Genomic DNA, 25,580 nt, shown 5'->3' with positions numbered 1-25,580 from the left:
GATTCTTACGCATCCTAACATATTTAAAAATGACCCATTTGCACATCTTTGAAAAGCTGAAGTTGTCATTTTATTTCATATGTATATACTGATTCAATTAATATATTAATGTTACCGCCCCTTTGTATGGCCCTTAATGGATTGGTATGTATCCTCCCATTCGTAATATTGGGTTGCTACAACCACTTTGTGACTTAATTCATGCAAGAGGCATTATGTCCATTTTACACATGAGAAAACTGAGGTTGAGGGTGATTAAAACTTAAATCAGGTGGAAATGCAGGAATAGTACCTGTGCTCAGCAGTAACTGAGTGTGGGGCCAGCTTGGGTTCCACCACCCAAAGGGTTCACTGTGGAGTGTCTGGTTGTGGGTGGCTGTGCCCTGACCCTCGTATCTCGACCCTCCATGCCAGAAAATGAATGAGATGTACACCAGAGGCAGTCAGGGAATTCAGAGGAGAGGATGTCTATGGTGACTCATGAAATATGTAGGAACCTAGTAGGTAAAGGTGGGTAAAGGCAGCTAGCCCAGCAAAGGTGCAAAGTTAGAATGCAGAAGGGCCCAGGGAGTTAGCAGCTATGATCCAGGTCATTTGTGATTCAGAAATAATGCTGGGATGTTGGTGGGCAACACTGCCTTATAGAAAGTCTTCTAGGCTAGATCAAGAAGTCAGGAGTAATTGTGTTATTGTATTCGCAATTTGATTCCCAGGAAGTTGATGGAACAGTCAATAAAATGTAGTTGAATCAGTACAAGGAAGTTAATTGTGAGAGCCTGATGGGAGCCAGGGGCGATACTGAACCTTGAAAACATTATGTTAATGGAAAGAAGCCGGACACAAAAAGACAAGCGTCGTGCAATTCTGCTTAGATGATGTATCTAAACTAGGCAGAGTCATAAAGACTAGAGGTAGAAGAGATGTTACCAGAGGCTGGGCTGGACAAGTAGCTGTTATCACTCAATGGATATACTGTTTCTGTTGGGGATGATGAAAAGTTCTGGAAAGATAGGGTAACAAGTTATATAACATCATGAGTGTTCTTTTTTTTTTTAAAGATTTAGTTATGCATACAAGAGCTGGGGTGCAGGCCAGATATGTGGGGGGTGAGAGGATTCACCAGAGACAGAGTGGGCAACAGAAAAGGCAGAAGGACTGAAGGCACTGCTGAGGGGAGCAGCAGGTGACACAGGAGAGGTCTGCTGTGCCATGTGAGTTGCTCCCTGGCCGACCGGGTATTGAACTCGTGCTGCAGAGGCTGCGATTGCTTCATAGTGCTATGCTTAACTCCTTGCGCCACCAGGGAGGCCCCCCATGTGTGTTCTTAATGCCACTGAATTGTATTCTTAAAACTGCTGAAGTGGTAAATTTTATGTTATGTATATTTTAATCACAAAAAAGAGATCACTTAGGAACTTGAAGGAGGAAAAGGTTAAGAGGATAAGGAAACCTCATGAATGTTTTAAAGATTATGGGAAATGAGTCAGGGGAAGATGGATCAGTGATCTCAAAGCTAGAAGATATGGAATAAACCTTTGCAAGTGAGTGCACAGGAAATAAGGAAATGGCCATCCTGGGGGGGCTCCACTTCCGCAGAGACAATGTCATTTTTGGGCTTTATGTTGAGGGCAGAAACTCAGGGAGTGTGAGGAAGGTGTGGAGATGTTACCATAGTGAATAAAATGATACCTAAGGACAAAGCTGTCACAGACTTAGCTGACACTAGAAATCACACATTAGTCAATGTCACAAAATCAGTCATACCTTCTCTGAATTATATTCCACAATACTTAGGAGTTCAGGAACAGAAGCCAAATTGATAAAACATTTGGGTTGATTTAACCTCTGTTCAGTAGTTTGACTGTAAACATTTCCATGCAAACTTTTTTTGCCTTGTATTGGCAAAATGGCAGGGAGGCAGTTTTGCTGTAAAACGGAAAAGAACTAACTTGTTAAGAGTTTGGTTTCATTTCTCCACTGGCTGAATAAGAAATCAAGTCCTGGCAACCTGCTATGTCATCATTTTCTAGTATATTAGTGTGTGATCTGGATTCATATTTTCTGAGTTCACACAGCCAGTAATTTTGATCACCAAAAAATACCCCCCAATTTATTTGCAACTATGAATGAATGAAAGACTTGAAAGTCAAGTGTTCAAGAACAGTCCACAAAAGAAAATCATTTTTTTCCACAGTGTTGCTGTGAATGGACACGCATTTGTAAACATGTTCAAATATTTTGTATTTTGTTACCAATTTTTCGTGTTTCCTGATGTCCCTTTGAGTGTCCTTTTCTTCATTCTTTCCTCTTTTATGGCAAAATAGCCTTATGGCCCATTAATTATGCAGCAAAACTGCCTGGAACCGATTCTACCTTGCTAATGGGAGAGTTCTTTGGAAAACAGTGATGAGATGAGAAAAGGCTAAGCAGATTTTTTTTTTAAAGATTTATTTTTTATTTTTATTTATACAAGCACTGGGTACAGTCAGAAGTGCGGGAGGGTGAGAGAATTCACCAGAGCCAGAGCGGGGAGCAGAGCAGACAGACTGAAGTACACTGCTGAGGGGAGCAGCGGGTGGCAGGAGAGGTCTGCGCGCCATGTGGGACCCTCACCCGGTGGCCGGGGATGGAACCAGCACTGCAGAGGCTGCGGGCAGCTTCGCAACCCAGCGCTCAACCAACCGCTGAGCCACGGGGAGGCCCCAGCTAAGCAGATTTTGTTGAAAAGAGTTTCAGGAAATAAAATGAAGAGCAGGAGGGGAAATCTTCAAAACAAACTCATATACAGATGTATGTGTCGTAATACCTGAAACTGAGCCTGCACCACTAAAGGATTATAAAACACCAAAGATGAATTTCAGACGACTGAATCCAGGAGGAAACTGAAGATGCAGGATCTAATAGTTGGCTTCCAACCTGAGCTCTGCGCGCTGCCCTTCTCCATACTCTCCCCTCTCCTCCCTTCTCTTCCCCTTTCCTTTCCTGTTCCCTGTCTCACTTCCTTCTTCCACCAGGAAGCATTGAATGAGACTGCTCTGGTCATAGTGAAAAAAAATCTTTTTTTCACATGTTGTACTTTAAACTTCAGATAACTGATCTTATTTCATGTTGCAGGTTCTGGCTGATAGATTGTCGGCAAATCCAGGAATCCGTTCCCTTTGCATCCCAAGTATATAGAGAAATCATCTGTGTACCATATATGGCCAAATTCGTAGTGTTTGCCAAATCACACGACCCCATTGAAGCCAGATTGAGATGTTTCTGCATGACTGATGATAAAGTAGATAAGACCCTTGAACAACAAGAAAACTTTGCTGAGGTGGCCAGAAGCAGGGATGTGGAGGTATGATATTGAAAACAAGTGTATGGTGCTGTGTTGTTTATATCTTTTCTAATATATAATTAAAAAAATATCAATAAATAAAACCGTGATTGGTCAGTTGACATCTCAATCAGTCAGAAGGTCAGGATCCAAAATTAGTCATTTTTAGCCAGTCTGGATTTTTCCTACAGGTATAGCTTCAGTGTAGGTAAGAACTCTCTTAAAGATTGTCCTGGAGGGCCTCCCCTGGAGGCGCAGCGGTTGAGCGCTGGACTGCGAGGCTGCCCGCAGCCTCTGCAGCGCCGGTTCCTTCCCCGGCCGCCGGTGAGGGTCCCACAAAAAAAAAAAATAAGATTGTCCTGGAAAAAAACTAGGAGTTATTGATAAATTTAAAATATATAAGTGACTGTAACAGTTTGGATGTTTTTAATCTTTCCTTATTGGTCTTATTTTTAACAGAGTAAAGAAGACAGTCTAGCAAGTATATCCTTGTGTAGATGGGAAATTATATTATCTAGGGCTTTTCTCTCTTGCTTTTTCTTATTTCACAATCTTCCATCAGTGGAATCATTTGGATATTGAAATTGGGTGACTTTTATTGTGATGTCAAAAATTGTGGGACAGTTACATTTAGGACTTAAGTATATATTGATTTTTTGATCTGACTTTGGCACTAAGGACAATGGCCACAGTTAAGACAAAAGTCCATAGTTAGGACTGGTGTATGCATTTTTAAAAAATTCTGAAATTCTAGGTAGTACCATCACTTCCTTGTGTTGATAGCAAGTAATAATTGCAGTTGTTCTATTTTGTGTTATTTCTCTTTTCACCAGGTATTAGAAGGGAAACCCATTTATGTTGATTGTTTTGGCAACCTGGTGCCATTAACCAAGAGTGGCCAACATCATATATTCAGTTTTTTTGCCTTCAAAGAAAACAGACTTCCTCTCTTTGTAAAGGTAATATATACATGCATATTTCTGGTACATTTTATTGAAGACTAAGTAAAGACTTGACTTCCTTTAGTTGGGGAGAATATTAGCTTTTCAGTCCTTTCCAATGACTTTTTAACCATTATATCTGTATATATCTGTGTATATATATATGTGTGTGTATATATATTGTTTTAGATCTGTAAAACTTTAAGAAGAAACTAACCGTTTCACTTTTGAAATTCAAACTCAACCTTAAGTTTTAATTACAAACTACGTTTAGGACAACAAATGACAAGTAGTTAATTCCTTAGTTAGAATTGCTGGCTGTTCTTTTCTAAATTTGAAGGAAAGACTACTTGTATACTCTTCTTTCTTTTAAAATGTTTGTGGTTAATTTTTTCAAATGTGTATTATTTACAAATGCGGAGACCACATGAGTTCTAAGTGACAACTTGTTAAAGTAAAAGCTCTCAAAAGAACAGGGATCTCATGCTAATGAGATTATCCCAGGCAGAGTTGTAGACTCAGACACTTGAATAAATACTGAGCAAACATTTATAGAGACACTTCAATACATGAATTTGTTGTCTCTGTTTGGAAATATGAATCCATACTAGGGATTTGACAATGATATATACAGTTTCATTCTTGATTCTAATTCTAAACAGGGAAAAACCTGTGGGAATAGAGGAGAGATTTTCATAAAATCAAAAGAAAGTAATAATTCTGTTCTGCTCCATTTTTCCAGCCACCCTTCCCCCCCCCCGCTGTTTTTCACAATATATTTCACTAATCTACAAGTTGTAATGCTCCATCCTCAACAGATAGAAGCTGGCCTAGCAGTTTATTTCTTGTGACCATTAATTCACAAACTTTACATCGGCAATAACGTCTTTTATTATTTTAATATCTCATGATTTTTCCAAGGACATGTATGCAAGCCTCTTTTATTAAGTTTTCCCAGGATCACTACTGTCCCATTTTTGGTTTGATTGTTTTATGATAGATTCTTACATTTAGCAGTAATTGCTGAGAGGTTATGGATCTACTTAACACAAACAGCTGTATAATTAAGCTAATATTTGATAACATTATATGCAAAAGTCATCTTATAAACAACCCAATACTAAAATGGGAAAAGGATAAGTGTTTCTTTTTTTTCTAAAGATTTATTTATTTATTTTATACAAGAACTGGGGTACAGGTCAGAAGCGCGGGAGGGTGAGAGAATTCACCAGAGCCAGAGCGGGAAGCAGAACAGGCAGATGGAGCAAAGACACTGCTCGGGGGAGCAGCAGTTGAAGCAGGAGAGGTCTGCTGCGCCATGTGGGTTTCTCCCTGGCCGCTGGGGAATCGAACCGGCAGAGGCTGTGGACAGTTTCATTGCTGTGCCACTAGGGAGGCCCGATAAGTGTTTCTTATCTTAGGGAAATGCAAATCAGAGAACCCCGCTGAGACAGCCCTTCATACCCATTAGGATGGTTATGATCCAAAGCAAATAAACAAAACGGAAAATAACAAATGTTGGTGAGGATGTGGACAAATTGGAATCTTGATGCATTACTGGTGGGAGTGTAAAATGGTGTAAACTCTGTGAAGAGCAGTATGTTGATTCCGTAAAAAGTTTAATATAAAATTAGTATGTGATCCAACAATTGCACTTCAAGGTACAGACCCAAACGAATTGAAAGCGCTTGCACACCAATGTCCATAGCAGATTTAGTCACAGTAACACAAAGAGAAACAAACCACATGTCCTTCAGTGGATGAATGGATAAATAAAATGTAGTGCATGCATACAATAGACTATGAAATATTACTCAGCCTATAAAAGGAAAGAAATACTGACACATGATACAACATGGGTAAACGTTAAATAAAACTAGTGAGCTACCAAATGACAAATATTGAAAGGTTCCATTTCTATAAAATAGTCATATAAATAGAGTCATAAAATAGAATTATGGTTGCCAAGGGTAGGGGAAGGAGGAATTGTGAAGTTACTGCTTAATAGACAGAGTTTTAGTAGGAGAAGATAAAAAGTGCTGAAGGTGGTGTTGATGCTTGTTCAACAATGTGAATATACTTTAATATCACTGAACTGTCCACATAACAGTTGTTGAAATGATAAATTTTTCCCTTGTCTGTTTAGTCACAATTAAAGAAAAAGAAATTACAACATGAGCAATCCTTGAAAATATTATGCTCAGTGAAATAACCCAAATACTATAAAACTCTACTCATAGGATGTACCTAGAATAGGCAAATCCATAGAAACATAAAGCAGTATAGAGGTTTTTATTTTTTTTAAAAGGTTTATTTTATTTATACAAGAACTGGGGCATAGGCCAGAGGCACTGGGGCGAGAGGATTCACCAGAGGCAGAGCGGGGAGCAGAACAGGCAGATGGACCGAAAACACTGCTGAGGGGAGCAGCGGGAGAGACAGTAGAGGTCTGCGGCGCCATGTGGAAATCTCCCTGGCTGGCCGGGAATCGAACCCACGCTGCAGTGGCGGTGGGCAGCTTCATAGCACTGCGCTCAACCCGCTGCACCACCAGGGAGGCCCAGAATAGAGGTTTTTAGATGTTGGGGCCTCCAGGCAGTGGAAAATTTGTTTAATGGACACAGAGTTCCTATATGGCATGATGAAAAGTTTGCAGCAGTATCAAGGACAGCACAACTTTAATAATAGGATTAATGCCACTGAATTATGCCCTTAAAATAGTTAAATGGTAAATGTTATGAATATTTTACTACAACCTATTAAAAGCAAAAGAATTCTTTAAAAGTCATTCTAAATGGAAATAGGAAAAGGAAAAAAGGAACATATCTAAATTCTTACTTAAATGAATTTTATTTTTCATTGGTTCTTTTGACGGTCATCTAATTACATTAAACAGATGTCAAATAGGGGTGAAGCACGTGTCTTTCTTGTTCAAGGTACGTGACACAACTCAGGAACCTTGCGGACGACTATCATTCATGAAAGAGCCAAAATCCACGAGAGGCCTGGTCCATCAAGCTATCTGCAACTTAAACATCACGCTGCCAGTCTATACAAAGGTATTGTGAAGGCTGCTGTAGTGCCATTGCCATTCAGACAGTATAGAATTTGACTTTCATATCCTTTAAAATAAACAAAAGCAAAGAGACCAAACGCAAGGATGGTAACAGTCGCTTCTGATACCCTGTCGGATGTAGTTTTCCCTCTACGTAAGGAAAAAGCAGCTCTACGTGACTTTGCACGAAATTCATATTGGTGGAAAAATTTCAATGCACACATACTGGATAAGGAAGAACATTAGAATTTAATATTTAACAGTGTGGGCTAATTTTTCAAAATAGTATTGGCTTTGTTTATCGTTTTTTTTGTGCTTTTTTTAGAACCACTCTACTGCATTGGGCCCTAGAAAAATATTCTGAGTCCATTAGCCTCTACTACCAACGCCTGGCTGGATCATAGATTGCTGACTTCAGAGCACTCTATTGTTATCTTATTGCTAAAACGATGACCTAGTCATGGTATCGCCTGTAGTAATTTAGGGATATCCAATTAATATTTCAACTGTTTTAACATAACTGGAATGCACAGTACTGCTGTGATAGAAGGAGCAGATCTGAAACATTGTCGAAAGGAAAAATGCAATAGTTCCAAATTCGACATGCAGGTCCTGCTCCTATTCAAACCTGTCCCCGTTACCGAATCCTTTATTATTCTGATCAAATCAGACAACAGAATGAATTCAATAAATGCTGGAGATAATGTCTTTTTATCATTGAAGAAACTTCTGATCGGTATTCTTTTTAATGGAAACTGTAGCTGGTTGTTCACGTGTGTGGACAGTGACAGGAAGATCTAGCAAACAAAATCTAATTCAAAGCCTCTATCTGAACTCCATGAAACAAAGCATTTCCTATACTAATTTTTATCCACCACAGTATATTTTTCTGAAATTATTATTCTTGTAAAGATATCAGTCCCCTAGGGAATAACAGTACCATGCTTAACATTGTAAATTCTTATTAAATGGTAAAAAGAAAATGCGATATTTCCCAGGTAAGTCTCCCAAGAATCGGAATATAGCAACAGGTGCATTGACTCACACTCACGTTGTCTGATTGCACTTGGTTACTGCAGAGTTTACTTTGGCTCTTGTAATGTTGATCTTTTGTCAGTCACCAAATCAGAGGCCAAATAAGAACCACACAAAATCAGGTTCCACTGTGGGCACAACACCTTAGTGAAATACAAAGATGAATGAGCTTTGTCTCGGAGGCCAATGAGCTTTCGATATCAAAGAAAGCATTTAAGTTATTACATTATATTTCTAAGTCAGGAAGTATCAGACTGTTATTAATGCTATGATCCTCAGGACATCTTTCCATTTAGTGAGAAGAAGAAAATGCCAGACATTGCATACTTCAGATCTACTTTACAGTTTACTAGTTCTTTATTATAACAGAACTCTTGAATATTGCTTGGGTGTTGAAATTATTTTCACCATATGCTTATTTGTGGCTTTTAACATTTTTGGCCGGTACTATAGGTAATGGGATATCATCTCTTATTTTGATAGACATATCTCATCAAGTCCATTAAATGTCATACTTTGAGGCAGCTGGAAATCTAGCTTCAGGAATTGGTATACTCATCATTTTAATTCCTTTATCTAATAAATTAGTCTATAATTTTTATTCTTTTGTCTTTAAGTCTACAGACTTTCACATTTAGACCAATCCTCCTAATTTTGTGCCTATTTTTAAAAACCGTTAATAGGGAAAAATAAGACAAGGCTGATTGTATGCTTACCTGTGGCTGTTTGTTGGCAGGGTATTTAATCTTTGCTTTTCTTCTAAATACTCTCTACTCTTCCTGCTTTCTTTTTTTTCCGTCTTGCATGGCATCTTGGGGCGCAAGGAATCAGAGTCAGATCAAGAACAGGAGGAAGAGGTAATTTTGTGACAGTGTCACTTGGTAATGACTGTGTCTTTGTTATAACCTCTGATAAGAGCACATGGTTACCCTGTGTTCTAAGAAGGATAAACGACTGTCCTTAGTCACTAAAGGGTCACCATTTTACCTAATCCCTCTGAGTCCCTGTATTCTCATCTTGTGGACTAACTTCAGAAAACAGGAACGTTTCCCTGTAAATCTCCTCTCTCTGTGGATTTGTTTTTCTCTCCCAGCTGTGGGGAAGACTAAAACATCTCAGTGAGTCTCAAAGATTGGTTGAGAGATGACTGAAAATCAGAACTTTTCTTTAAATAGCTCTAAGATACAAGCTCGTGTCACTAACTACAGGGGGATGTTTCAGATGCTATATTACATATGATATAACCACTGTGGTTATTAATGGAATGGATTCTAGCATTTTCTCAACTTTAATTTGCAATGTTTATATATTACATATTATAAACATACCACAACTTCTCCAGGCTCCTCAATAATTTTGAGAATGTAAAGGAATCCTAAACCTAAAAGTGAAAAAGTTTGAGAACCACTAAGGCCAAAAAACTTGAAGGGCATATAATTCATCCTTTAGACTATAATAACGTCTTAATGGAGAACCTTCTTGTAAGATGGGTCCTTTTCCAAGTGCTCCCCATAAATCACCAACACTGATTTCTCTCTCACCCTGTGATCTGTGTGTTGTCTTATCAGAGATGCTATGTCCTAGGTGAAGAAATCAAGGCTTAAAGAGGTGACCTTAAATATTAGTGAACAGCCATTTGCATTACACCTGCTACAGTATTTTAAAGCACGTATGCGTTGTTTCCTTAAAAAGATCAGAAAATGCCCAGACATCGCCATAGAAATGAAAGCAGTCATTGAAAAGGTCCTTATATTTACCTATCAATATGTCAGTCATTTCCTCCTCCTAAGATAGACAAATGCAATTATTATTAGTTGCAAATACATGTTTTCAAATATACTTTAAATTTTTTTAAATGTCATGGTGATGGGTTGGAAATACAAGAATATCAAGAAAAAATAATAAATACCCTTGCACCCACCAGCTTAAAATGGCAGGTCTTACTAGTTGAAAAAATCCCCCTGAAGTCACTTTTTTTTCAGATAACCTGGCCATAGAGCGGGACAAGAGAAGCGGTCATATATAGATTCCTAGTCCTGCTGTGTATGAGCATACACATAATAACCCACGACAAGACAGAGTCATTCTTTCCCTTACCTGTAGCCGTTCTTTGTTTCACCTGTTCAGTTTCCTTCCTGTCCTTGGCGACTCCATCACCAAAGCTATTCTGATTAATAGTTACACGCCCTCTTGAAGGAACAATATGTTTATGAAATCAACTATATTCAAATAAGACTTTTTTCCCCATTAGGGTTTATGATTTTTCAGTTGAAATTTTTTTAATGAAATTTTCTTGATTTACCATTCATTTGTCAACCTGTGTTATTTGGGAAGTACAGCTTCACACCTCCATAAGTGTGTATGCTTTTGAATATTTGGGGGCAACTATTCAAGGCAGTAGATCCAGTTTGTATTCATGTCGGGATCTGGCATTCTGGCTTGTAATGAGTGATACTGGAGATACTTCTGTCCCTGGCATGCTACTTGTTCTTTCTTTCCTTTTCTCAACTAAATTGACACTGTTTAATACCCACCTCATTTTCTTGGCTTTGCCCCTAATGTGTATCTCTAACATCGAACATACCCTCAATCCCGTCTTCCCAGAAGTAACATGTGAGAAAGGACTTTCTACCAGCAGTGTCCAGAAAGGAGATTCGTTTTTTCAAAGTTAATAATCAGAGAGACTCTCAGGAAGAACTGTAGTCAATTACTGTGCACCTCCCCTACCATGCGGTGTGTCCCCCTGTGTGTATATAGTTATGAGTAGGAGCGTATTGTACACATCGGGGGCTGTGAGACAAGACGCGATTTGTAACCATTCAATTTATGTATGTTTTCTTTCAGATCGATATGACATCAGAAAAAAGTAAGACTTTAAATAAAATTGAGTTTGTTTGAAAGCTGGCTATCGTAAAGAGAAGCATGAATTAAGATGCAAGCTAGTTGCCATTACTAACCACTATAATAATGATATTTTTATATTCTTATTAATCATTAATATATATTGAGAAAAGCAGCTTGGCCAGTTAAATTACAAGGATATCTAATTCGTGAGCTGATTAGCAGTAAATGCGATGATTATTCATCTAAGCATTCACTTTCTTTTGATATCCCTGTTAACCCTGCTATTGCTGTTATGCTTGTTTAGAAACCCACCTTAGCTACCGTTTTTGTCCATTTGTTAGCATAACATTGTCATCTCATTTTTTTTAAGCACTGACCTGACAGTATCACTTTTTATTCCAAGTGGCACTGACTTCCGCAGAGATGGTTCTATTTGTAGGCTCCACCCACAAAAGTGATACTGTCCAGTAGCTGAGAACTATAGCTTACTCCCCCTGCCCTGCCCGCCCCTTGCATCCCTTACTGTGGTGAAGTGTAACTGGCTTATTCAGGCTTAAGACCTAATGGATTTTGGTGAAAACTCTCTAAAAAAAAAAAATTAAAAAAATAAGTGCCAAGAATGCAGAAGTAGAAGCCTCCAAATGAAATCACTGATCGTGGCTGTGTGTAATTGATACGGCTAATTGTAAATAATGCAGAGCCTGGATGTTATCTAGTGCGGAGAAAACTGGGGTTTCTAGACCTGCAGAGAGTGCTCTTAGAAGTTAATCCAGGTTTGCAGCATTCGTTTAATTCATTAGCTAGTTGGCCTGTTTTTGGGACTCTCTCTGGCTACTTATGTGAAGAAGTGGAATTTTGTAGGTTTCTTTATTGCCTTTAAGCCCCAAATGCTTTTCAAATTAAAAAAAAATAATAATGTTAATTCAACTTAAGATTTAATTTACTGTATTTGAGTGTGGTATTTCTAAAAGGAGAAAACTTAGAACCATGTTTACTGTGGTCGTCTAGCCCCGTAAAAGACTAGAGGACTAGAGGGATTATTTTTTTTCTTTTTCTTTTTTAATTCTAGCACAGTGAAATTTACTGCTCAGTTATTGGAATGCTTCTAATTGAGAGTCTCCTTACCCTGATTTTAAATCATTATCCATGACTAGAATATTGGAAATTCTGGATGTTTTCCCTGAACTATGTAATTAAAGTAATTGTTCTTTACATAAATTATTTTAATATGTTTTTATATGTGCCTATTCACAGAGTATAGCTCCTCAGTAGATAGTGATTCTCTCAATAGATAGTGATTTCTTCTTTGGGACAACTGTGCTTATCTTAAATGGCCCTCTCCTTTATTATTGGAGACAAATTAGTAGGAGTTAAAAATGAATCCATCTACCTGGCTCTATCATTTAAAAAAGAAAAAAAAAAATGCACTGTGCAGTAATGCCACAGATTCCACCAAGTGACTCCCAGGCGTTTGTGGAAGTTTTAAAAAATTCAAATAATAGACTCCTGTTTGGCCTTATTTTAGGTTAAAGGCAATCACTGAATAATCTCCCTCTAGGCATAAAATGATCTCTGTTGATTAAGTCCCATGAGTTAATCCTAAGAGTTTGACTGAGTTTTCCTCCTTGCCATGAAGGAGTGCCCCCTCTACGGATGCCCATATCCACTGCGTTCAGCACCCTAGGTACCTCGTTCAAATGTGCAGGGAAATGAATGTGCTTCACCACAGTAATGTTTCTCATATCCATTCTAATTCCTAACCATCCTTCCGCCCATGCGCTCAGCAAAGCTGCCTCTCTCACCGGTTTCCCTCCACCTTTGCTTTGCATGGAAATAACTTGGCTTACATAAACTGTGTGCGTGTCGTGTGACTGTCTGATTTTGGTTGCCATGCATCACATTTTAACTTTGGACTCACACATAAATCTCATCACAATTGTTGTTCTGGTTGTTTTTCTTTCCCTTTCTTTCCTTTCCCTCCTTGGTCTGTCCATTCTGTGTCTCAACAAGGAGGTTGCTCGTGGAAAGGGCCATGCCTCTTAGCACCAGACCGTCTGTTTTACTGTTAGGTGTGAATTTCCCTTAGATGAAACGCCAGTTTGGAGCTGATTCAGATGTATTTTCGATAGTCATCGTGTCTTGGCAGAACTAAACACGTGGGAGCCCAGATTTTTTTTTTTATATGAGTAAAAAGTGATATCTGTGTCCTTCAAAGGTCGTCTGAGTTGGCTACGACTGGCTTTCTCCTAGAGGAAATCGACTTTCTGCGATTTCTAATGCTTTTTTCCTTTTTTTCCCCATGTTCCTTTTTTTTTTTTTTCAACATTGATCGTAACATCTGAACAATCTTGAGATCCTCTGTGTAATTTCACTGCGTCTGTTCTTGTTTTGATTTGTGATATTTGTGTGTGTGTGTCGGTTATCTGTTAGAGCTTTGTCATGGATGCGTGGATGTGCTACACGTGAGAAAATTAAGCAAGTTATTTCCTGCTCATTTTTCCTTTTCAGTTTTATTTATTTATGGATTTTTTTCCGTTAGCCTTGCTTTGCTTTCGTATCCTGAGAACTTGTGGATCCACCATTCCCAGCCCATTTTGTTCTCCCTCCCACCACGACAGGAAAAAAGACACTGTGTCATTTCAGTCCTGATTACATTTGCCAATATCTTTTTTGATTTCCATTTTACTTTCGATGTTTTTCATTCACATCAAAGATGATGAGACAGAGTCTACAGAAACATCTGTCCTGAAAAGTCACCTGGTTAATGAAGTTCCTGTTCTGGCAAGCCCGGACTTGCTCTCTGAAGTTTCTGAGATGAAGCAAGACTTGATCAAGATGACGGCCATCTTGACCACAGATGGGCCTGGCAGGGCAGGGTCCATGAAAGTGAAGGAGCTGGCGAAGGCAGCCGAGGAGGAGCCAGGAGAGCCTTTTGAAATCGTCGAACGCGTCAAAGAGGACTTAGAGAAAGTGAATGAGATTCTGAGAAGTGGGACCTGCAGCCGAGACGAAGGCAGTGTGTCCAGTTCCCAGCTGGAGAGAGAATTAGTGGACGAGGAATGGGTTATTGTCAGTGACGAGGAAATAGAGGAGGCAAAGCAAAAGGCAGCTGTAGAAATCACGGAGTACCCGTGCGTAGAAGTCAGGCTAGAGAAAGAGACCAAAGTGAAGGTAGACAAGGACCCAACTGGGCTCGTGAACTACCTGACTGAGGACCTAAATTCCTTTGCGCCGCCTCACAAAGGGCGAACGGATAGCGTTGGCGACATGGCCGGGGACAGGCGTGAGGCCATGTCTGAGCACCGAGGGAAGGGCGCTCCCCCGGACGAGACAGCAAGCACACAGAAACAGCTCAAACCCAGCCCAGGCATAAAGAAACCGGTGCGGAGGAAATTGAAAGAGAAGCAGAAACCCAAAGAGGATCGTTTGCAAACTGGCGCCGAGAAAACCGAGTTTAAAAAAGGGAGTTCGGAAGAGTCACTGGACGAGGACCCCGGCCTCGCCCCTGAGCCTCTTCCCACCACCAAGGCCACGTCACCTCTGATCGAAGAAACTCCCATTGGCTCCATAAAGGACAAAGTGAAGGCGCTTCAGAAACGAGTGGAAGATGAACAGAAGGGTCGAAGCAAGTTGCCCGTCAGGGTCAAAGGCAAAGAGGATGCCCCCAAAAAGCCAGTCCCCAGGACGCCGGCCTCTGCGTCGCCCTCTCTGAGGCACGGGCCCGTGTCCCCCTCCCCGAAAACAGAAAGACCTTCTCCCCTCTCCTCCTCTGCCAAAGCCGACAGGCATCCTCCGTCCCCGTCAAACAAAACCGAGAAACACTCACCCGTGTCCCCTTCTGCAAAAACCGAAAGGCACTCACCCATGTCATCCTCCGGGAAGACGGACAAGCACTCCCCCGTGTCCCCCTCAACCAAAAACGAAAGACACTCCCCCGTGTCGTCTTCCACAAAAGCAGAGAGACACCTGCCTGTTTCGCCTTCAGGTAAAACAGACAAACGTCCCCCTGTATCACCCTCCGGGCGGGCGGACAAACACCCACCGGTGTCGCCTGGGAGGACAGAGAAACGCTTGCCCGTGTCGCCCTCTGGCAGAGCGGAGAGGCATCCTCCGGGCACCACCCCGGGGAGAACCGAGAAGCACCTTTCCGTGTCCCCTGCCGGGAAAACGGACAAGCAGCCCCCTGTCTCCCCCACCTCCAAGACGGAGAGGATTGAGGAGACCATGTCTGTCCGGGAGCTGATGAAAGCTTTCCAGTCGGGGCAGGACCCGTCGAAACATAAGACGGGACTCTTTGAGCACAAGTCGGCCAAGCAGAAGCAGCCCCCAGAGAAAGGCAAAGGTCGGCTGGAGAAGGAAAAGGGGCCGACGCCGACACACAGAGAAACCCAGAAATCGGAGAGTCAGACAATCAGGCGAGGCCAGAAGTTCCTGGTGACAGGCGCTTCGGAGTCCAAAAGGGGGCTCCGTGTCTCCTCCTTAGGGTTAAAGAGAGAGGAGGCCGCCGGAGAAAAGGAGAAAACTCTCAGCCACAAGCTGCCTGAGCCTGTTCCGTCAGCCCCAGAAGAGGAAAGCCATAAAGAGAGCGAAGTCCCCAAAGACAAGCTGGCTGAGGACCAGGGGGACCTGGATCTCCAGATCAGCCCAGACAGGAAAACCTCCACGGACTTTTCCGCGGTCATCAAGCAGGAGCTGGAAGACAATGACAAATACCAGCAGTTCCGCCTGAGCCAGGAGCCCGAAAAGGCCCAGATTCACTTAGACCAAGTGCTCACCAGTCCTTTCAACACGACATTCCCCCTGGATTACTTGAAGGACGAGTTCCCCCCGGCTCTCTCTGCGCAGAGCGGGGCTCTCGACGGCAGTTCCGAAAGCCTCAAGCAGGAAGGGGTGGCCGCTTCTCCCTGCGGCAGCCTGATGGAAGGGACCCCCCAGGTCAGTTCAGAGGAAAGCTATAAGCACGAGGGCCTAGCCGAGACCCCTCAGACCAGCCCAGAGAGCCTTTCTTTCTCACCGAAGAAAGATGAGGAGCAAACCGGGCAACCAAACGGAACTACCGAGTTAGAAGCGCCAGCAGAGGCCCACTCTGAAAAAGAACACCCCTTAGACAAAGACGTTTCCGCGGCTTCTGAGCCAGATGCGGTGCCTGCGGGCCCAGAGCCTGCTGCAGAGAGCGTGCTCACAGAAGCCACACCAGACCCCGCCGAGGACGCGCACCCCGAGCAAGAGCGCCATTGTCCTGGCAGCTGTAGCCTGTCGTTAGCAAAAGAAACCCCCAAGGACTGACGGGGGATGAGTCCTGTGATGAGGGACAACTTACGCACATTAGCTCAGCCCACAAGACACAAACTGAGACTGGCCCTCGGGAATCCACGACCCCAGAGCTCTCAGAGGAGACCAAGGCCTCATCGCCACTGCCCGATGCATCTGTAATGTCAGAGGCAGCAACGGGGTCTGAGGCCAAGCCCCAAGGAGCTGTAAGGAGTCCCCAAGGATTAGAACTTGCCCTCCCTTCCCGGGACAGTGAGGTCCTCAGTCCCGGGGCTGATGAATCCTTTGCAGTGAGCCACAAAGACTCGCTGGAGGCCAGCCCGGTGCTGGAGGATAACTCCTCGCACAAAACCCCTGACTCCCTGGAGCCCAGCCCTCTCAAAGAATCCCCTTGCCGAGACTCTCTTGAAAGCAGCCCGGTGGAACCAAAGATGAAGGCTGGCGTGCTCCCCAGTCACTTTCCTCTTCCTGCAGCCATGGCGAAGGCAGAACTCTTGGCGGAGGTGGCCTCTGTGCGGTCCAGGCTGCTCCGAGACCCTGACGGCAGTGCTGAAGATGACAGTCTGGAGCAGACGTCACTCATGGAGAGCTCAGGGAAGAGCCCGCTGTCTCCCGACACCCCCAGCTCGGAAGAAGTCAGCTATGAGGTGACCCCCAAAGCCACAGAGGCAAGCACCCCCAAACCAGCCGTGATTCATGAGTGTGCAGAGGAGGATGAGTCAGAGAACGGGGAGAAAAAGAGATTCACACCCGAAGAGGAAATGTTTAAAATGGTAACTAAGATCAAAATGTTCGATGAACTTGAGCAAGAAGCAAAGCAGAAAAGGGACTGCAAAAAAGAAGCCAAGCAAGAGGAGTCTTCGTCAGCCTCTGACCCAGACGCTGACTGTTCAGCAGGCGCCGATGAGGCCACCCCCTTGGAGCGTGCTCGGGGAGAAGGTGATGTCCCCGTGGTGGTAACGTTGGAGAGCAGGAAGACTTCTTCCTCCTCGGAAAGTGAACCTGAGTTGACACAGCTGAAGAAAGGTGCTGACTCTGGCCTCTTACCAGAACCTGTGATTCGAGTACAGCCTCCGTCCCCGCTTCCATCCAGCATGGACTCCAATTCCAGTCCCGAGGAAGTACAATTCCAGCCTATAGTTTCCAAACAATATACTTTCAAGATGAGTGAAGATCTTCAGGGAGACGCAGGTCAACCAGAAGGAACAGACTGTGAATCTCGTAGCCCTGGAGACAGTCATAGTGTTTGCACCAATGGGCCAGATATGTCTTACAATGATCTAAATAAAGATGCTAATCAACCAAAAATCTGCGAGGGCCATGGGTGTGAGGCTGGGAGTCCCAGCTGCTTGGCCACACCCGTTGCTTCGGCTCTCCAGAGTTCCCCTGGTGGTGATGTCACTGACCAGCAAGGTGTCCAGAAGGAATCAGTTCTCCAAGACATTGATGAAAAAGACACAAATAGAGAGGAGATCGATATTTCTAAAGCAGAATCCCCCCAAGTAGATTGCCCCAGTGCAAGTTCATCATCTTTGGCCTCTTTGCCTCATTGTCCGGCATCCACTGGAAAAGAATTAGGTGTAGACATAGCCTCTGCATCTTCTACTACAAAAATGGAGCTCACAAACACTGAGGAAACTTTGGAGGACCTCGCAAAAGACCATTCTACTCAAGGCTCATCGGTTACGGCTCAGATAGACAGATTGTCTGCAGATGTTCTGGCCTCTGGCCTGGCTGAAACTGATGACATTTATGACCCTGAAATCATAAGTCCTTATGAAAATGTCCCTTCCCAATCCTTTTTCTCTAGTGAAGAAAACAAAACCCAAACAGAGACAGGACACACAACTTTTCACTCTTCTGAAATGTATTCCGTTACCATCACGTCCTCTGGTGAAGACGTAGTGACGAGCTCCTCCAGTAGGACTCTTTTGAGTAGAGAATCTAATTTGCAGAGCGAGAACTCAGAAATAACATCCGAACAAGAGAGTGCCTTGTGGGAAATGCAATCAGACAGAGCCCCCTCATCATCAGAGTCCACTACAACAAATACATCAATAGTTGTTGGTGAGCAAATAAGCAAAGTCATCATCACAAAAACTGACGTGGATTCTGATTCGTGGAGTGAAATCCGTGAGGATGATGAAGCCTTTGAGGCTCGAGTGAAGGAGGAGGAACAAAAGATATTTGGTCTGATGGTAGACAGACAATCACAAGGTACCACTCCTGACACCACTCCTGCCAGGACCCCAACTGAAGAGGGGACCCCAACCAGTGAGCAAAATCCGTTTCTCTTTCAGGAAGGAAAATTGTTTGAGATGACCCGAAGTGGTGCCATTGACATGACCAAAAGGTCCTATGCGGATGAAAGTTTTCACTTTTTCCAAATTGGGCAAGAATCTAGGGACGAGACACTCTCTGAAGACCTGAAGGAAGGGGCTGCTGGGTCTGAGTCCCCACAACCGGAGACATCGCCTGGGTCCCTAGCACTTTCAGAGTCAAAGGAAACAGTGGATGAAGCAGACTTACTTCCCCATGACCTGAGTGAGGAAATAGAGGAAACTTCTGCTTCAGATGCTCAGCTTGACTCCTCAATGGGGATCTCAGCCTCCACTGAAACATCAACCAAAGAGGCTACTTCTTCAGGGACGGAGGATGTCCTCACCACACACACGGGCGATACACCCCCTCTGTCCAGTGTGAAGCAGACATCTTGCTCTGAATCCCCTGAACAGGTTGTCCAAGTTCAGTTAGATTTTTCTACAGTCACTCGGTCTGTGCATTCAGGGCGGGATGATGAATCACCCGATTCTTCCCCAGAGGAACAGAAATCAGTCATTGAAATCCCTACTGCACCCATGGAGAACGTGCCTTCCACTGAAAGCAAATCCAAAATTCCTGTTAGGTCTCTAGCCATCTCAACCCCAGCACCTCCATGTACAGAGGGCAAGCGTTCCCTTTCGGAAGACTTTGTGTCCAGCCTGGATGAGGAAAGCAAAGATGAAACAAAACCAAAGTCTAAAGTTCCCATCAGAGCATCCATCCAAAGAGTCGAACAGCAGCTTTCGCATCCAGACTCATCTCTCCAGCAGACGGGGGCTCCTCAGGGACAGGACATGACCGGCAGAGTGTCGGACAGTAGGAGCAAATCTGAATCGGATGCCAGTCCTTTGGACTCCAAGAGCAAATGTCCAGTGAAAACTAGAAGTTACACTGAGACAGACACACACAGTGGAGAGCGGGAAGAGGGGCTTGAGTTAGAGTCAGAAGAAGGGGCCGTAAGACCAAAGATGTTTGCATCCCGCCTGCCAGTTAAGAGCAGAAGCACCAACTCATCCTCCAGAGGGGCTATGAGCCCCACCAAAGAAAGTAAGGAGCATTTCTTTGACATTTACAGGAACTCCATAGAATTCTTTGAGGAGATCAGTGACGAGGCTTCCAAGTTAGTGGATAGACTCACACAGTCAGAAAGGGAGCAGGAATTAGTTTCAGACGATGAAAGCAGTAGTGCCCTCGATGTGTCAGTAATCGAAAATCTGCCACCCGTTGAGACCGAGCACTCAATTCCCGAGGACATCTTTGACACAAGGCCCATTTGGGATGAGTCCATTGAGACTCTGATTGAACGCATCCCTGATGAAAATGGCCATGACTCTGCTGAAGGTATTTGCCAGCCACTGGGATTCCCTGTGCTAAGCATGTCATGAATTTGATATAGTTTCTTTGGTGTGCGTGTGTCTGTTTTATTTGGTGATTTGTGTCTCATTTTCTTTAAGCTTTCTGTAGTGATTACTGTGTTTGTGTAAGCCCTTTGTGTTCTGTGCTTTCTCCATATACTCTTGTCTACAAAAACAATCTCAAGATTGAGTAATGAGAATGCTTATGGAAACATCAACATGACAAGCAGGCAATGGTGAGATTGCCTCTCGCAGCCGCTGCACGGAAGGCCATGCAAGCTTTGAGTTTTGTTGTTCTGAAGTCCCGGCCTGAGCCTCCAAAAAGCTCCTTTGCTTTTGCCCATGAATTGATTGGGTTTTGTTTCATAGTATGAGGATTCGTTACTCTTCCTTGTCACCTTCGTGTACTTTAAAATAATTTGTACTTAACGATTTTGTGATCATTAGGAAGCCATTTGCTCAAGAAGATGTCACATATCACGACATTCCAATTGTTGTGATTCCGAAAGGTTGGATTTCAGATCCCATTGGTAAACACTTTAAGCAAACAAAATGAAGGTAAAAAATACACTTTTCGTTTATGTGGCAGATGAGTGCAGAGTGTGCTCCGATTAGAGGCAGCAAACAACAAAAACTCAAACTTTGCATGATTTAAGTTGACTATGAGGGGAGAATGGCTCTTTGAACTATGAAAAAGGAAGCCATGGACGACTTTGAGAATTGGCCTCTGGTCTTCCAATATCTCTACAATAAAGACTATTATTCTTAAATTTGGGCTATAAAAAAAATCAGGATACTACGATCAACAATGCTGCCCTTGAATTAATGGAGGTTAAAATGAATAGGAAGATTATAGATTGTGGGAGCAATAGATGGGCCTACCAAGCACTAAGCAGTCAGAAACTGTGGCCAAAAGACATGCACATATGTGTGTACACCAATATAGGAAAGACATACAGATACACACACTTTTATCCCTCCTCCTTCCAAGGTCACTAAGACCCAGGCAAATGTTGTTTCTGGCCACACTCAAAAAGTCCAGGATGGTCTGATGAAACCACGATCTAGGGCTGTTGTCAATCTCAGATGTGATTTCCTTCAGACTTGACCTGGAATGATCATGCCACAGGCAACACTAGGAAGGCCTTACAACCTGTCCATTTCTTCATCCTTGATGATTCCTCTGGTGTTGAACAAGAAAGATGATTGTCTTCTGGTGGGTCATATCCTCTCAGATAGTTTGAAAGGAAAGTCCTAAGATGACTACAAATCAGCAACTTTATGTAATTACATCCAGTGACTAGTCTTGATTCAAGAGATATGGAAGCAGATGGTTTTCATGATTGTACTCGATTTATTCCCCATTCCATTCCAGACATCATACAAACAAACAATTTCATATGACTTAAAATGTAACAGCTACTCTGTGTTATTATGGACTATTTGGACAAGTGACTTCCTTGCTTTGAATGATCAGCCCTGTGGTTCCTCTCCCGTCATAGACAACCTTTGGCCATTCTGTTTTTGACCTTCTGTAGATCAACAGGATGAGCAGGAACGGATCGAGGAAAGGCTGGCTTATATTGCTGATCACCTGGGCTTCAGCTGGACAGGTAACATGAGCATGACCCAGTTTTTTCAACAAAACCTCTTTGGTTTAAATGACGTCATGTGCCTCCTGTCATTAACAGGCAAAAAGATCTTTTTTTCCCCCTTTTCTTTGAGAATCCAGGTTCTGCATTAACTCACTGTGCCTACAAGGCCAGGCCTTTGGTCATTTCTGGAATTTAGAATAATGGAACCTCAGATTGGGAGGTTTTGAGACTATCTCAGCCCTTGCCACCCTCCTCTGGCAGTTGTGGCAGTCTAAACCTTGGTGAGACCACTGTGTTTCAGTACTAATGTTAGATGCGATTGTCATAAAATGCAATTTGAGATTTAACCAGGCTCCTCTTCTGAGATTCCTGCCATTGGCTATCTCATCATGAACTGTACAAAAATTGGCTTGGGATGAATGTTGATCTATGTATGGATTGAGACGGGGCGCTGATTTTCTTTAGGTATGGAAATGATAATGTATGTTAAATAATTTATAGAGGGTTATTGAATTCTGAAATTAGCATGGTTTACTCACAAGTCATAATTTGTAGGTTTTCTGTTTACCCTTTCATCTTACCTGTGGCATTGTATTAATGCAAGATTGTCCATCTGATGACTTCCTTTTATGTCACTTGTGACTACTTTGATTATTTTATTCAGACAAACAGTATAAAGTTAATATTCTTTTCCTTGCAGATTTTTAAAGATTTGGTGATGACAAGAAATTCAATATCATCTTAATAAGTCTGATTGATAATGTGGAAGAAATGATTGGAAGCAAGAAAAATAGCCATTTTCTCACTTTTGAACATTTTAAAGCAAGTTAAAGTACTGGTCAGATTTATTGAATTGATGAATTTAGGGGGGAGAGCACATCAAAAGACCCCTGATTGACTTACTAAATAGAAAACATTCACAACTATTAATTTTATTTCTTACATATGTCTGTAAGTATATTTACTTATACATATGAAAGTACCATGTGTATTAGGAGAAAGTGTGAAAATTCAAACCCTAAAACCATTCAGAATGAAAAGTCTGATCCTTGCATCTCCTAGCCCTATGCTTTGAAAGTAACTGCTAACACCTTCTCAAATGTTCAGAAAAAAAAAAAAATTCATGCCTAATTTTAAAAAATAAGCAGATTTGTACTTAATATTTCTCATATTCCATCCACACAGATACCTCCATGCTGGAATTAAATAGCTTTTTAATTGCACTGGATAAATATTTAACTGTTTCCTCTTTTTAAAATTTATTTAAATATTTTATTTTATATAATTCTTACATCTTTTTTCATCATTGCACAATGTATGCATTTTCATTTTGGTTATATTCCCCATACAATTGCACCCCCCTTATTTTGACCCTAATCCTTCCTCTCCCTGCCCCCCAAACCCCCATAGTGTGTCTCTGGTTTATAGTTACTTGTTGATTTTGATTTTTACTTTGTATTGATTAGTCTTTTTCCTAGTCTCTTATTTAGGTTTTCTGAATTCCTGCTATGAGTGAGACCATCTGGTATTTTTCTTAACTTGTTTCCTCTTAATGGCAATAAGTGTCATTGTATATTAGTGTATTTTTGTAGGCATGTCTTTAGGGTATGTTCAGTAATTTAGTGGCATTACCTAGTAAAGGATATCTATATTATTATATGTATATTATAACTTTTCAAAGATATCCAAATTGCCCCTCATTCACCCCCCCATATACATTTAAACACCCATATAGAATATTAATGGACTCAAAAAAAAAAAAAAAACAACTTTGTGATTTCTTCTCTGGATCAGTAAACGCTTCCCAGACCTTTTATTTCCATGTCACCAAATCAAAGAAAGAAGTTTATTTGACTACCAAAATAGACCCACAGCTAGGATTTATCCAAGTAACCAGAAATAAGATTTATATGACTTTAAATGTCACCAAATGATGATTAAAAGTGAGAAGTGCTCTGTTTCTCCTGTTTGCAGTCATTTACTTTCCATTATCTTAGTTAACAGTGTGCATGTTAATGATCTCTGCTATATTTTGCAATTAAATGGGCCTGAATTATACATATTCTATCACCATTGCCTCAAATGTACTGTTTCCATGATGACAGTGATCGATTCTATACTTGGTTTTGAGGAAAAATTCTGCAGTTAGTTGTAGAATAACACGACCTATGAGATTCACTTCTTCGATGTAGAAAAAAAAAAGGGGGACCCCATTATACAGCAATAACAAGAACACATCATTTACAAACCCCCCAGACCAGGGACAGAGACTCAAGCCCTGAAGTTAATGCGCTTACAGAGTGCTGCTTTCTCTTGTAGAACTGGCACGGGAGCTCGATTTCACCGAGGAGCAGATTCATCAGATCCGCATCGAGAACCCTAACTCCCTGCAAGACCAGAGCCACGCACTGTTGAAGTACTGGCTGGAACGGGACGGGAAGCATGCAACAGGTAGGGTACGAGGTGGCCAGGTGTTTGGCTAAAGGCAGACATGAGTCTTGTTCGACAAATCCTTTCTTGCAGAATAAATGACGAATTCCATCAAGCTCAAGTACTACGGTGAGCAGAGAAGCAGCTCTGGCATTCCTAAAATGTACCTGCTGCCCGGTCTTGCCCTCTGTTCCTGAGAACAGCTGTAACCAGTGCAAAGCGAAATCTCTTGTGGCTGACAGGAAGGAGCGTGACTAGAGTCCTAAAATTTTCTCATTATTGCTAGTAGACACTATTGCTTCCTAGCGTTTTATCACTAGCACCTTACCTTCTGCTCCTGCTTCCCTTACCCCAAATTACTTAAATGGTACAAATGTCAAGCAGATAGTTTACGTTATGATTTATATGTGATATTCTCACCACATCAAATGAAAGGGGAAGCAGTGTAGACTAACTTCTTATTCCTCAGCTGTTATAAATTTGTTGCTCCTTTTAATATCTCACTGGAGATCTAGCTAGACACCTCACTTACTTGCGCCTATTCTTTTTTTATTCAAAGATTTTTTTATTTATTTATACAAGCACTGGGTACAGTCGGAAGCGCGGGAGGGTGTGAGAATTCTCCAGAGCCAGAGCAGGGAACAGAACAGGCAGACTGATGAAATACACTGCTGAGGGGAGCAGCGGGCGCGGCAGGAGAGCTCTGCGCGCCGTGTGGGAACCTCGCCGGCAGCCAGGGATCGAACCGGCACTGCAGAGACTGCGGGCAGCTTCCCAGCCCAGCGCTCAACTGCTGCGCCACCAGGGGAGGCCCTACTTACATCTATTCTATATTTATCTTTCCTTTTATCATGCCGCTAGGTAGGATTGTCAGAAAGCAAATAAAAATAGAGGATGCCCAGTTATATTTAAATTTCAGCTAGTCCACAAATACTTTCAGTATCAGTGTATCCCATGCAATGCTTGGGATAACTTACACTAAAACACTATTTGCTTTTTAGCAGAAATTCACCTGTGCCAGGGGGTCCTTGTTTATCTGACAACCCTGTTCTTAGAGCTTGTGCTGACCTGTACCAACACCCTTTTTCTGTATATCTGTTTGTTTATTTTTACAAAAGTCTTTCATTGGCTTTTGTTGTCTCCTGTACAATTGTCAAAAATTTAGGAAGGCCATGGAATGAAGGCGATGTATAAAAGGCTTTCCCTCAGATGCCATAAATCCTTTCTCTCTTAACATCCCAGATACCAGTCTCATCGAGTGTCTCACCAAGATCAACCGCATGGATATCGTGCACCTCATGGAGACCAGTGCAGAGCCCCTGCAGCAGCGCCTCAGTCACAGCTATGCCGAGATGGAGCAGACCATCGCCCTGGACCACAGCGAAGGTCAGATGTGCGTGTGGTGTGTGC

General features: G+C 42.3%; 1 protein-coding gene across 1 annotated transcript in view; it reads left to right on the top strand.

Moving 5' to 3' along the window:
* ANK2 (ankyrin 2) overlaps nt 1-25,580 on the top strand; it is a 205,543-nt gene that overhangs the window by 159,825 nt on the left and 20,138 nt on the right. Inside the window, 10 exon segments of the mRNA XM_037509540.2 lie at nt 3,115-3,343; nt 4,156-4,281; nt 7,200-7,322; nt 9,178-9,210; nt 11,198-11,219; nt 13,911-16,472; nt 16,475-20,131; nt 21,684-21,758; nt 24,060-24,191; nt 25,413-25,556. Coding sequence (XP_037365437.1) covers nt 3,115-3,343; nt 4,156-4,281; nt 7,200-7,322; nt 9,178-9,210; nt 11,198-11,219; nt 13,911-16,472; nt 16,475-20,131; nt 21,684-21,758; nt 24,060-24,191; nt 25,413-25,556 — 7,103 coding nt within the window.

This window comes from Talpa occidentalis, unplaced genomic scaffold (genome assembly GCF_014898055.3).
Source record: "Talpa occidentalis isolate TD23 unplaced genomic scaffold, MPIMG_talOcc4v2.1 talOcc4.13, whole genome shotgun sequence".
In the NCBI taxonomy this organism is placed as follows: Eukaryota; Metazoa; Chordata; class Mammalia; order Eulipotyphla; family Talpidae; genus Talpa; species Talpa occidentalis.
Note: the sequence above shows the minus strand (reverse complement) of the source record. Positions and strands in the feature narration are given on the sequence as shown.